A 15,000-nucleotide genomic window follows, 5' to 3' on the forward strand; every position below is an offset into this window, starting at 1 on the left:
CACTTTCGTTTTTTTTTCCTTGGGCAAGTTTGTTAACCCCCAATTTGCTCAAATGGGGGCTCCAAGAATCACCAACATGCCCAAAGTGCAACCAAGCACCACAAGATGCAAACCACCTCGTACGAGATTGCCCAGAGGCAAAACTGGAAGGGGGATTTGAAACCATCAACAAATGTGATGATGACTTCCGAACCTGGATTGATACATTGAACATAGAAGTGTAGCCGAACGATACTACTATTGCTCACTTGGACAAAATGGGTGATTTCTGTTGACATCAGACATCTTGTTTGATGAATTATCTATATTCCTTCGTGGAATGCCTTGGCGACGATATCTTATGATGTCATGGCGGAAGGGCATAATTAAAAAGTAAAAGATTTTTACAGCGTATTAACACAGCGTGTGTGTGTATTTGTGACCCACCGTATCGAAGCGGTATTATGTCGGGATCCACTCGGTAAGGGAAATTGAATTCATAGCCACAAATATCCAACTTGAGTTTAATTTCTGTACTTTATGGTGGAGAATAAATACTATTTCTTGCTTTGCAAAATCTTCTAAGGTCAAATTTCTCATCATCCTATCTCTAAATTCACTTTTTGGGGTCTGAATCGTCCCGACATAATACCGTTTTGAGACGGAGGGTCACATTTGTGTGTGTGTGTGTGTGTGTGTGTGTGTGTGCTTGTTTATGTAAATGGGTATGTTTCAACCAAAGTAAGTTGTAATATAAGCGCTTAGAGTCTGCTGTCTCGGAGTCATTGCCCTATATATGTTTTCAGCGTTATTGTATTTATTGGTATTCTATTCTGCCTTGATCGTATAACAATTAATTGTATTAGGAATAATAATAATAGTGATAATATAATGATACTTTTATTGCATCTCGAATAAAGATGGGGTTTTTTAAATAATAATAGTAATAATAATAATAATAATAATAATAATAATAATAATAATAATAATAATAATAATAATAATAATAATAATAATAATAATAATAATGATGATGATGATGATGATTATATATATATATATATATATATAATATACATATATATATATATATATATATATATTATATATATATATATATATATATATATATATACCCACCAACACTCATAAATATATATGTATGTATATATATATATATATATATATATATATATATATATATATATATATATATATAATATATATATATATATATATATATATATACATACATATGTACATATATATTTATGAGTGTTGGTGGGTACTTGTTGGTATTTTTCTGTCGATACAATCGTTTCAATTAGTTTCCATACCGTCAGTCGACAATTGTCATTGAATTATGTGGAAATTTAGTACAACTTTACCGTTGATTTATAAAATACCTGGCATACTTAACTCAAGCAAAGCATTATCATTAAGTGTATTTTTTGTACGACTAACTTTAACTTTAATTTATAATATATGTGCCCCCTCGCCTGAAAGCGGTATTAAGTCGGGTTGATTAAGATTCTTGAAAATTAAATTGATAGCCAGAAATATCAGGCTTGCGTTGAGTTTATAATCTTTATTGAAGAGAATGAACATCATATTTCATTCAGGTTGCTAAATACCAATCATTCATATTTTGGACCAGTTTAATTTTAATTTGACTTTTTAGCATCTGGGTCATCCCGACATAATACCGTTTTGAGACGTTGGGTCACATATATGTATTTGTCTCTTACAGGACGCTATGACATGATCTACTCCAGAAACCCCGAACTCTTCAAGTCTGCCTTCGCAGCGTCCATGATAGAATATGCTAAAATAGAGAGTCCTTTGCGTATAGAGAGGCTGATGGTATATCTCTCTCTCTCTCTCTCTCTGTGTCTCTCTCTCTTTTCTCTCTCTCTCTCTCTCTCTCTCTCTATCTATCTATCAATCTATCTATCTATCCATCCATCTATCTGTCTATCTATCTATCTCTATCTATCTATATGTATCGCCTTACAGGCGTCATGTACCGTCCTACATGTTAAACGTTACTGTTGGCCAGGAACCCCTTGTAAAGTGCTTTGAGCAGATTTAGTATATATTGTGCTGTATAAAAGCTCGATTTTTCTTTTTTTTTTGGCAGAGCCCTAGACCGTAGAGCATTTATATAGTCGAGCGTTGATGTTGTGACCAAGCTTCCGGGCGGGGGGGGGGGGGGGGGGGGGTTCGCGACCCCACACGAATGCGGCAATGAATTTGTGGCCTGTATCAATCATCATAACATACAGGGCTGCCAGGTGGATTGAGTGCTTCATGGCCAATTTCGGCTTGAAAAGTGGCAAAACAGAACTTCACGTGGCCACATAATATACTACTATTACTGTGACCCATTTGAACAAACTCATCGGTATTTGGATTTAATAGTCTGATGTCACGCCGCCCGGCAACGGCGGCCATCTTAGTTCTAAACAAATAAAATCGTTACTTTTTATTCTTCAAGCTGGCTAGAACTTTTCATATGTCTTGTAACCAGAATGTGTAAAAGTCAAAACATGATCAAATTTACGTTATTTTCTCCTCTGGATACGCTTTTATACTCGCCGGAGAAATATTTCATACGGGCGTCCGCCATTGTTCCGATAGTTTAGAGCCAGTGTTGCTAAGTTACCATGCGTCATCAGGAAGGAAGTGACGTTACGACTATTGAATCCTATTGGATTTAATAGTCTGATGTAACGTCGCCATCTTGGTTCTAAAGAAAGAAAATATGTAGTTTTTATTCTTCATGCTGGCTAGAACTTTTCATATGTCTTGTGATCAGAATGTGTAAAAGTCAAAACATGATCAGATTAAGAATGTTATTTTTCCTCTGGATACGCTTTTATGCTCGTCGGAGAAATATTTCATAAGGGCGTCCGCCATTGTTCCGATAGTTTAGAGCCAGTTACTAAGTTACCATGCGCCATTAGGAGGGAAGTGACGTTACGACTGTTGAAGCGTATAGAAACGGGATTCTCTCTGTGGCTAATTTTGGCACACAAAGGCGGCCATCTGACATCCCGGAACACAGTATAGTGACACTATTAATAGAAGCTGCTGTCAGTGGCACGGTGGCTCAACGGTACGGTCTTTGCTTCGTACCCGGAACGTACCGAGTTCGATCGCCCGCCGGTGCGCTCTGTGGCCTTGAGCAAGTCGTCTCGCCCAAGCTGAATTTGCGGCGCTGTACTGCGTTGGAACTTCGCTTGGAATAGACCCTTGAGGCAAATATGACCGACGGTATCGAAGCGGTATTATGTCGGGATCCACTCGGTAAGGGAAATTGAATTCATAGCCACAAATATCCAACTTGGGTATAATTTCTGTACGTTACGGTGGAGTATAAAGACTTTTTCTTGCTTTGCAAAATCTTCTAAAGTCCAATTTTTCATCATTCTATCTCTAAATTCACTTTTTGGGGTCTGAATCATACCGACATAATACCGTTTTGAGACGGAGGGTCACAAATTTCCCCATATGAGATGAATAAAGGGGATTTTATTTTTATTTATTTTTATACAGAGGGCCAATTATTTATTATTACTTGATAATTTAAACATACTCAATGTCTCAATCATTTCTATGTTACATGTTTTAGCAATGACTATGAAAATTTTTGTTTTCTATTTTTGTAAAAAAAATACTCCTCTTGAATCAAAGCCCTATCTCCACTGAATTTTGGAAATCCATTAATATATAACAAAGTTATGCAGTTTCAAAGATGTCATTTATTTGGATGACTCACAAAGAGAAAGAAATACGGAAAATATGGGACGCTTTTTCTGCGTTTTATTCTGATTTGTGGCTGTATCTTGCTTAATACGTGGAATAAGATATTAAAACTTGGCAATTTTAAGGCAAAATTATCAGAAAATATGATGAAGACATCAGAAAAGTTCTAACTTGTATAGTTTTAGAGCTGTATGGCTAGGGTCAATTATAATTTTGTTTTAAAATATACATAATATTGATCATTTGGAACTTTTCCGAAGTGTAATTTTGTGTCTACAACACATACAAATCAAACGAAAAATGCCTGCTGAATTATTATCAATCAGTCCCGTGAGACCATGGCTTATGCTATTTCTAGTATTTATTTGAGAGAGAGAGAGAGAGAGAGAGAGAGAGAGAGAGAGAGAGAGAGAGAGAGAGAGAGAGAGTTAATCTACTATCCCTATGACATAACAATGAAACAATGCCTTAATTTTAAAAAAAGCGCGCGGGGATTTGTGTCGTCAGTCACCGCGAACAAATTGCCAGATGGCCACGTATGTGGCCAAATATATAATTTTGCTTCTTTTATTAAATTTTATTCATCTATTTTTGTCTCATTGACATTTATCCTAGTCTATTCAATTTTCTGTTTGTTAAAATTTAGTTCATTTTAAGTGGACCAGTCTTAATAGTGAAAGCCATATGATTTTCTATTTAGTTACTTTTGAAGTCGAATTTGGTCAGGTTAAAGTCTAGCCACCTGGCAGCCTTGCCTCGCTCACGTCATTTTCGTGTCGCGCGATGGTGGAGCAAAATGGCCGTCTCCATATTTTCACTCATTGAAATGCAAATTGGGTTGATGTTTTATGAGAATACGGGAAAAGTACTTATCATAATCCAATGAAATTTGAAAGATAAATAGAACAAATGTGCATATATAACCTTATGAGCGACAAAACCTCTCCTCTTTGTAGTTTTAGAAATATTGTACTTTAAAGAGTAAAAATCTATTTTTAACGGTTTTCTGGTAATTGTACGAGTTTTGTCGCTTGACATAATCTAAAATGACCTCCTTTCTAACTGTGTGCCAACTTTCAGTCATATTCATTGATAAACAGCTTCGTAATTATTTTTTTTAAATAGCATGTACGGAACGGCTTCGTCCCATATTTCGCGAATTTGGGCACTTCTTGAGCGAAAAAGAGGCCCAAAGATTTGTGCGGGATAATCATTGCTACATGTTTGTGTTGAGAATATTGGCTATTAAGCTTAAATGCTGGCCAACTAACTTCGCGGCGTTTGTCTGTGTTGAACCCGTGACCCCAAGATGTCGGAGAGAGAGGTTTTAGTTTGACTAAGGTTTGAAGCGACTTTTTGGGGGTCGTGTATAGCTCATACGGTAGAGTCACGATCTCACCGTCCAGACGGAGGTGTCATACCAGTAAGGTCGCAGGTTCGAGCCCCCATTGCCATCGCCGCCACGAAGTTTTTATTCTCTGTTGTCTTCAGGCACTTTCCTACTCACTTCATTTGTTGTTATTATTATTGTTATTATTATTATTATTATTATTGTTATTATTGTTATTATTATTATCATCATTATTATTGTTATTGTTATTATTATTATTATTATTGTTATTATTGTTATTATTATTATCATCATTATTATTGTTATTGTTATTATTATTGTTTATTATTATTATTATTATTATTATTATTATTATTATTATCATTATTATTATTATTATTATAGTTTATTATTATTATTATTATTATTATTTTTATTATTACTATTTTTATTATTATTATTATTATTATTATTATTATTATTATTATTATTATTATTATTATTATTATTATTATTATTATTATTATTATTATTATTATCATTATCATTATTATTATTATTATTATTATTATTATTATTATCATTATCATTATTATTATTATTATTATTATTACTATCTACCGTTGTATTTCAGGTGGAACCAGCAGACAAATCCAACACTCTTGTCCAGTTCACCCTGCTCGACAAACCATCCAAGACGGGAAACGCCCTCAACGAGCTGCCCGAAACTGGAAATGACGTCATCTGGTCTAATCTCCAAAAGAGTATTGACGAAGGAAAGTTTAAACTTACGGTAAATAATGATAAGGTAAGTCTATGTGGCTAATTTTTTTTTTTTTTAAATTGAGCTCTTGGGGCACCGTGGTTCAGCAGTATGGTCTTTTCTTCCAACCCGAAAGGTACTGAGTTCGATCACCCGCCGCTGCGCTGTGTGGCCTTGAGCAAGTCACCTGGTCCTAGCTCAATTTGCGGCGCTGCACTGCGGCTGACGCCTGGGTTATTCTAGTCTTCCCTTGGAATAGACTCTAGATAAAAAATGTCCCCAATGGGATGAATAAAGGGAATTTTTTTTTTAATTTATTTTTTATTTTATTGCGCAATATCCACTAAACGTGCTCAAAGCGCTTTACAAGGGGTCTCTGGTCAACAGCAACACGTAACATGTTGGGCGGAACATGACGCCTATAAGGCGATATTGCATTTTTTTATTCGGACAGAGACAACGCTGTTAATGGCCAGGTAAACATTTAAATTTTACACCTGAGTACGGTGAGAGAGTGTGAGTAAAGAGCCTATTCCAATTACTCAACTATACGCCGAGCAAGGCTCGAACCAGTGACTTTCCAATCCTAACGCGAGTGCCATACCACTAGACCACATAGCCGCGCTATGAGAGATATCTCATTTCGTCCTTAGTGTTTTATTCGTCGTGTTTTGTTGATAAAGGGGAAACCCGAAACGTCCACAGTATCTATCTTCGTCTAATGAATTGAAGTTTACAATTCAACACTTATCGTTACAAATCACTATGCAAAACAACAAACATAACAGTTCATGACAGAAAGTTGATTTACAAGGAGGGAAAAAATATCATCTCTCAAACTTGAACTATACATTTGACTGTTTTACTCTCAGCTAAGGACTTCGACCAGGGCCAAGACAAAACCAAGTGATCTCATTCCAAGACAAAGACTTAAAGCAAATTAGAAAACAGATATAGGGGGGGGGTAGAACGCATGTGATCTCATGCCCACCAAGATTGTGGTGAAATTCTGAAAATCACCGACAAGGAGAGAGTAACCATTCCTTTACCAACTATACGAAAATCGTCACATTTGTTACAATGAAACCAACATTTTTCTCATTTAGATTTCTTTTGTACATCACAAGATTTGAAGAAGATTTTTGTTATAGTTATAAGAACTATACAGAATTATATATATGTATATAGGGAATGAGATTAGCGGAAGATTAGCGTCCCTTGATTGGACGTCACCCATAGTCTGTGACGTCACCTGCGGAAAAGTTATTAGAGAGATAACGTCATATTGGTTGTGCGCATGCGTCTCTCGTCCTCGCTTCCGGTGAAAGCGGCTTGAGACACTTCAAAACCAAATTGACGTTCTCTCTGTAAGGTGACATCCAATCAAGGGACGCTACTCTTCCGCTAATCTCATTCCCTATAAACCCTTGCCTCCAATCTTTCACCGCGTACAACCAACATGACATTCTCTCTCTAATAACTTTTCCGCCGGTGACGTCAGAGACTATGGGTGACGTCCAGTCAAGGGACAATACTCTTCGGCTAATCTCATTCCCTATATATCATGTTCTTATTCCCTTTTGAGTAAGAGTCTTGAAATTCTATTTTATGTTGTGTGATAATGAAGTTTTGAGGAACATCCAGAAAATGGTCGGTTAGGAGAGAGTTAAATCAAACCATTACTCACTGCAGCGGGATTTTTTTAAAAATGAGAATTACTGATTAATTTCTATTTTTGTAATGCACATCCATCGTGGCTTGCGCTCTTGAGCACGTTGCCGGTCAACAGTCTCCACGAATCACGATCCTCTGCGGTGCGCATGAAATCTGTGTTACTTTTAAAGTCACATTTGGCCATTCTTAGATTATTTAGATAAGTCATTCTTTGTCTTCCTCTTGCTCTCTTTCCTTCAATCATCACAGATGTTGTAATGCACATTTCAGCATTAAAAAAAAAGTGATACCAGGAAAAGTTTGAACATTATTTTTTTTCAGACCATTTGACTGGGGGTTGTTTGTTTTTTTTTCCAATTAATCTGGCAACCCTGGCTACACTGTATAGATATAACCAAGATGACGTCACTCAGGTCTTTGTTATTGTTTTTTGCCATCCGCGTTTATGAGTAATGCTCACTGAACTGTATTAAACTGACTATAAACGTTCATGTAAAACACACCGTTTAGTGTGTTGGTCCGTTATACTTCCGGATGGCAATGTTATGAGCTTCTTAGCCAAGCGCATACTCTCTATACAACGTTGGTTGTACCTTCAGGTATTTCATTTTTCATTTATTTTTTTCTTGAGAATTAAAACTGATTTTAATCTAATGTCATCTCACAGGGCAGGCAAGTTGCAATGGCCGTCAGTTATGGCACGGAATATCAAGACCCAACATCCTTTAATGGTAATCAAAATGTCTAGTATTTTACCCACATAAAAAAATATCGAGCAGTTATTCTTTTTTTTTTTTTTTTTTTTTTTTTTTTTTTGTTTTTTGTTTGTTTTTTTTTTTTTTTTTGCCATCCGCGTTTATGAGTAATTCTCACTATGCGGTATTAACCAGACTATAAACGATCATGATTACACACAGTTTTGTGTGTTGGCCAGTTATGCTTACGGATGGCAATGTTGTGAACTACTTAGCTAAGCGCATACTTTTTCTATAGAGCAATATCCACTTAACCCCCGTGTGGTGTCCATGGTGCGGGGTCCTTCAAGAGAGAGGTGCATGAATAGCCCATCGCCAATCCAGCAAGAGGAGACATTGGGTGACTGCGAATCGGCTTCGGTCGAAGAGCTGCCTCAATGCCAGTGCGCTTCGCTTCATCAATATGTACCCGCTGTGGGCAAAATCCCGAGACGGCAGAGCATCTAGTCGAACGGTGTGTTGTGACGATGCTACCCGGCGGGTTTGTGACGGCGCACGAATGCGGACCGGACTTTGCTGATTGGGTCGATCGTCATAACATAGTAGTGTGAACCATAAGAGGCTGCTGCCAAGCCAGGGTGTCGTAGTAGTAGTGTCGTATGGTCTTCACACCTCCAAGTGTGACTCATTCAGCCATTTGATGTAGTCGTCATCAGCTTTGTGGATAGCAGGATAGCCGCCCTCTGTGGATGTTGATGGACAGTGAAGTACCACATGGTCGATGTCCTGATTTGGAGCGTTACAGGCTTGGCATGTTGGTGTTGTTATATAGCCCCATTTGTGGAGATTAGATGCTGTTCTACCGTGTTTAGATCGTAGTCTGTTACAGGAGGACCACTGTTTTCTGTTTAGTGTGTAGAAACCCGGGAGTGGTGTTGCTGTAGGGTCTTCGATTAGATCACTGTTTTTTGGTTTGTTTTTCTCCCATTCAGTTTTCCAGCTATCAGAGAGGTCGAAATGTTCTTCTTTAGATTTGTAGAACGGTTTGCGAGATTTCATGCGTGATGTTGTGGGGGCTGATTGGGTGATTATTCTGAGTGGAGTATTTGATGTTGTTTTCTCCAGTCGGTGATATTGTTTTTGTGTCGCCTCTTCTCTTCGGAGATGGGGAGGGGCAATTGCGCTCATTATTGGTAGCCATGAGGTGGGAGTTGATTTCAATGTGCCAGAAATTGTTCTCATGGTGTTATTTAGAGCGGAGTCTACTATTTTGGTGTGAGTGGACCTTGCCCAGACAGGGGCACAGTATTCTGCTACACTGTAACAGAGTGCTATAGAGGATGTTCTGAGGACTGATGTGGAGGCACCCCAGGAAGTTCCAGCAAGTTTTCTAACGATACCGTTCCTTTTCTGGAGTTTATGTGCAGTATTTTCTAGGTGTTTCCTATATGTGAGGGACCGGTCCAGGATTACGCCGAGATATTTTGAGTTTTGGTCGTATGGTAACGTAGAGTTATTAGTTGTGACATTTATTTGTTGGTCAGCTTGATGGTTATCTAGATGGAACAGAGTACTGACAGTTTTTGTGGTATTCATTCGAAGGTACCATTTATTGAAGAATGATTGCAGAATGTTGGTATCGTCTGTAAGCGTTTTTTTTTTCAATTTGTTTAAGGTCGTTTGATTGCCATGCAATTGCGATGTCGTCAGCATAACCAAATTTGAATGCTTTAGTTTCGGGAATGTCGCTTATATAGACGTTGAATAGAGTTGGTGCTAGACCAGAGCCCTGGGGTACTCCATTTATTATTGTTCTTTTCCTGCTGGTCTTGTCTCCTAGGCAAACATGATATGTTCTTTTTCCTGACATTTTGTTAAGGAGTGTTAATGCTTATTGTTTTTTGTTTTTGTTTTTTTTGCAGTTGATATGTTTTGCTAGTTTATACATCAAACCGTCATGCCAAACTAGGGTGTTGTAAAAGGCGACAAATGGTGTGTGACTCCCCCATTTTGAGTCACCTTGTACTCCAGGTTGGGGGTTGTCGAAGGGTTAACACCCCTTTCCGTAAAACTCAAACCGTTACAGAAACGCAGACGGACAAACCAAATCCTTTTTTTTTAAGCTTGGGCGCCCGAAGAGTTTCTGGAATGACAGAATTTATGAAGGACAACATACGGGAGGCCTTCCGAACACTCCTACATCCCTAGTTTTCTTGGTTTTTTTTAAATAATGTTCTAGTAGGGGGTTTGGGAGGGGGGAAACTTTTTTTTAAGTCTCCCCCCCCCCCCCACAGCCTCCCTCCCAAACCCTCTACTAGAACATTATATTTTTAAAAAAGGTTACCCCCTCCCAGAACAAGAATACTGGGGATGTAGGAGCTTTCGGAAGCCCAGCCCAACATACAAAAAGAAGCTGATACTCAGAGAAGTGATAAGAAGCACAATGAGAGCTGTGTGAAGCATTCACACATCTCATTCGTCCCTAGTGTTTCATTCGTCGTGTTTTGTTGCAAAGGGGAAAGCCGAAACGTCCCCAGTATCTGTCTACGACTAATAAATCGAAGCTTACAATTCAATACTTATCGTTGTTTTGTTTTGTTTTTCCTTCGAACTTCAAGCAACAACATTTTCATTAACATCTACTACAACTACTACTACTACTACTTCTTCTTCTTCTACTACTACTACTACTACTACTACTACTACTATTCATTATTATTATTATTATTATTATTATTATTATTATTATTATTATTATTATTATTATTATTATTATTATCATTATTAATATTATCATCATCATCATCATCATCATCATCATCATCATCATCGTCGTCGTCGTCGTCGTCATCATCATCATCATCATCATTATCATCATCATTATTAACAACAACATCATCGTCATCATCGTCACCAATACTCTAACCTTTATCTGTTAATTATTCTCACACGAAGACCAGCAGCAGCTACAATCACATTGTTTAAACTATGCGGCTATGTGGACTAGTGGTATGACACTCGCTTTCGGATCGGAAGGTCCTGGGTTCGAACCTCGCTCGGCGCATAGTTGAGTCCTTGGAAAAGGCTCTTTACTCACATTCTCTCACCATCCTCAGGTGTAAAATGAGTACCTGGCCGTTAACAGTGTTGTCTTTGTCCGAAAAATTGTAATATCGCCTGACAGGCGTCATGTCTCGTCCTAAATGTTAAATGTTGCTGTTGACCAGGGACCCCTTGTACGGCGCTTGGAGCACATTTGGTGGATATTGCGCTATATAAGAGCTCAATTTATATTATTATTATTATTATTATTATTATTATTATTATATTATTATTATTATTATTATTATTATTATTATTATTATTATTATTATTATTATTATTATTATTATGATTATAATTATATTATTATTATTATTATTATTATTATTATTATTATTATTATTATTATTATTATTATTATTATTATATTATTATTATTATTATTATTATTATTATTATTATTATATTATTATTATTATTATTATTATTATTATTACTATTATTATTATTATTATTATTATTATTATTATTATTATTATTATTATTATAAACTGATTCTTATTTCCAATTCCTTCACAGCCAACTATTCAGCATTATCGGACTCCAGCTTATATAGTCCAGGTATTTGGTTGTATTTGTTTGATTTTTTTTACTTTTACTTTTTACCAGTACTATAGATAGAATGAAGATGACGTCACTCAAGCCTTTGTTATTGTATTTTGCCATCCGCGTTTGTGAGTGATTCTCACTAAGCTGTATTAACCAGACTATAAAAGTTCATGGTTACACACAGTTTTGTGTATTGGTCCGTTATACTTCCGGATGGCAATGTTATGAGCTTCTAGCCAAGCGCATACTATCTATAGATATAGATAGTTCGAAGATGACGTCACACAGGTCTTTGTTATTGTTTTTTGCCATCCGTGTTTATGAGTAATGCTCACTGAACTGTATAGATAGAATGCGCTTGGCCAAGGAGTTCACAACATTGCCATCCGGAAGTATAACGGACCGACACACAAACTCTGTGTAACGATGAACTTTTATAGTCTGGTTAATCCAGTTTAGTGAGAACAACTCACAAACGCGGATAGCAAAAACAATAACAAAGGCCCGAGTGACGTCATCTGCATACTATCTATTAACCCGACTATAAGCGTTCATGGATACACACAGTTTTGTGTGTTGATCCGTTATACTTCCGGATGGCAATGTTATGAGCTTCTTAGCCAAGCACATACTCTCTATATATTGGGTGGGGGGGAAGTGGCCGAGTGGTTAGGGCAATACACTGTGCCCCGGCTATGTGGTCTAGTGGTAAGACACTTGCTTTCGGATCAGAAGGTCCTGGGTTCGAGCCTCGCTTTTTACTCACATTCTATTTTCTCACCGTACTCAGGTGTAAAATGAGTGCCTGGTCGTTAACAGGCGTCATGTCCCGTCCTACATGTTAAATGTTGCTGTTGGCCAGGGACCCCTTGCAAAGGGCTTTGAGCACATTTAGTCGATATTGCGCTATATAAAGCTCATTTTTTTAAGTTACAGGGTTCAAGCCACAACAACAAAAAATATTAATAAACCACCGACAAGAAAATGCAACTGCGGAAATAAGGAACATTGCCCGCTAAACAAACAATGTTTAGAATCAAGTTTAATTTACCAAGCCACAGTCACCGAAACTAAAACAAACAAGCAAGAAAAATATGTAGGACTAACGGAAAATAATTTCAAAACAAGATACAACCTCCACACCTCAACATTTAGAAACACTGACAAAAAAACATCCACAAAACTCAGCGAACATATTTGGAAATTAAAAGACAACAAACTAGACCACAACATTTCATGGAAAATTTTATCTAAAGCAACAGGATACACACCAACATCAAAACATTGTAGCTTATGCCTGGAAGAAAGATATACTATAATCAAACGTCCTCATGAAGCCACACTCAACAGGAAAAAATGAGATGTACAATACGTGTCCACATCGCCGGAAGTTCTTATTAATCAACTACAAACCGGAACCCCTTCAACAAACAACAACAGACGACAAAACAAACTCATGCAACACACAGTCCTGACGATGGCTGATTAGGCCTGAAACATCGATGTAGACTGACTCCAACATTGTGGTAAATATTAAAATAATAATTCCCTCCATTGCTACATGTCGAGCACTATCCGTACCATATTTGTATCAAATAGATTATATATATATATATATATATATATATATATATATATATATATATATATATAATATATATATACTATACTATACTATACTATACTATACTATACTATACTAATGTTATTTCAGGTGAGATGGCTGGGCTAGGATTTGGCATGATTATTTTAGGACTGATCATCGGGTTTGTCGGCATGAAGACTACCAAACGTTACCAGGACAGAGTACCTGACATCAAAATGAAACAGCTGAATGAAACCTGAATAAATGGGACTCGCGGACTCAAAACATCGAACAAATAGGGAATGAGATTAGCGGAAGAGTAGCGTCCCTTGATTGGACGTCACCCATAGTCTGTGATAATAATAATAATATAATAATAATACTTTATTGCATCCCAAAAAGGAAATTTTTTGTACAGACGTGTTATAATTTACACATAAGATAAAAATACAATGGAAATAGGATGTATATATATAAAAAAGGAGCAGCTCTATAACCAGAGCTGCGCTTTATAATATGAATAATTTCAACACTGTAAAATAGTTAAAACTGTCACTATAAATTGAAAATTGAAAAGATTGCAAAACAAATAAATTAATAAATTAATATTTATATTTTTAAAAAGTAAAAATGAGAAATAATTATATAAAATGATTATTGTTTGTTGTTATAAAGCCTAATACTGGACGGCAGAAAAGATTTTCGGTGTCTCTCTGTTTTCGTTGAAATAGAGAAAGGGCGACCACTTCTTTCTGACATAATAATTGATGGTCTTAGTGGATGATACTGGTCATTTAATATTTTAGTTATTTTATTTATACAAAATTTCTCGTATAAAAGATCTACATCGTCAACATCATTTATATAGCGTTTAATGGATTTTTTAATATTTGAATTTATTTTGTTCCTTTCCACTGCTAAGCAATTGCCTCCCCAAGCTGTTATACAAAATGACAAAACACTTTCGATTACTGCTCTATAAAATAATGTGCAGAGGGTTTTATCTATTCTAAACTGAGAGAGTTTTGATAAAAAATATGTACGTCTGCACATCTTATGCCTAATTATTTTCAAGTGTTCATCCCACTTGAGCCTGTCATCAATCGTTTACACCAAGGTATTTGTAGTGAGGAACTCGCTGGACGAATTGGTCCTTTAATTTTAACGGTTCTATCGGTTCCTTCACTCTCCTAAAGTCAATCACTAGCTCCTTTGTCTTGCTTATGTTAAGCTCTAGGTGGTGGGCATCACACCAAGACACAAATCTATCAATTTCTTGCCTATAAGCCACTTCGTTGCCATTTGTTATGAGGCCTTGAAGAGCGGTGTCATCTGCAAACTTTATTAAAGGTACACTCAGGTTTTGACTTCTACAGTCATTCGTGTATATTGTGAATAATACAGGGGACAATACACAACCTTGAGGAGCGCCAGTATTTGTAGTTATACAGGAAGATTTGTTTTGCCCTAATTGAACATATTGTGCTCTCTCCGTAAGAAATTCGAGCACCCAAGCAATTATATACTTGTTTAAATTCAGACTAGTCAATTTTTG

At 36.5% G+C, this 15,000-nt stretch overlaps 1 protein-coding gene across 1 annotated transcript in view; it reads left to right on the plus strand.

Annotated features, from left to right (window-relative positions):
• The window catches only part of LOC144960678 (uncharacterized), a gene marked incomplete in the record, with an annotated part of 100,834 nt that extends 86,986 nt beyond the window's left edge, over nt 1–13,848 (plus strand). The window contains 5 exon segments of the mRNA XM_078893959.1: nt 1,730–1,842; nt 5,712–5,885; nt 8,182–8,245; nt 11,831–11,872; nt 13,575–13,848. Of these exon segments, the coding sequence (XP_078750085.1) occupies nt 1,730–1,842; nt 5,712–5,885; nt 8,182–8,245; nt 11,831–11,872; nt 13,575–13,705 (524 nt within the window).
• Nucleotides 13,849–15,000: the final 1,152 nt, after the last annotated feature.

The sequence above is a fragment of the Berghia stephanieae genome, chromosome 15 (genome assembly GCF_034508935.2).
Source record: "Berghia stephanieae isolate SIO BIC M18660-M18661 chromosome 15, UCSD_Bste_1.3, whole genome shotgun sequence".
Classification (NCBI taxonomy): domain Eukaryota; kingdom Metazoa; phylum Mollusca; class Gastropoda; order Nudibranchia; family Aeolidiidae; genus Berghia; species Berghia stephanieae.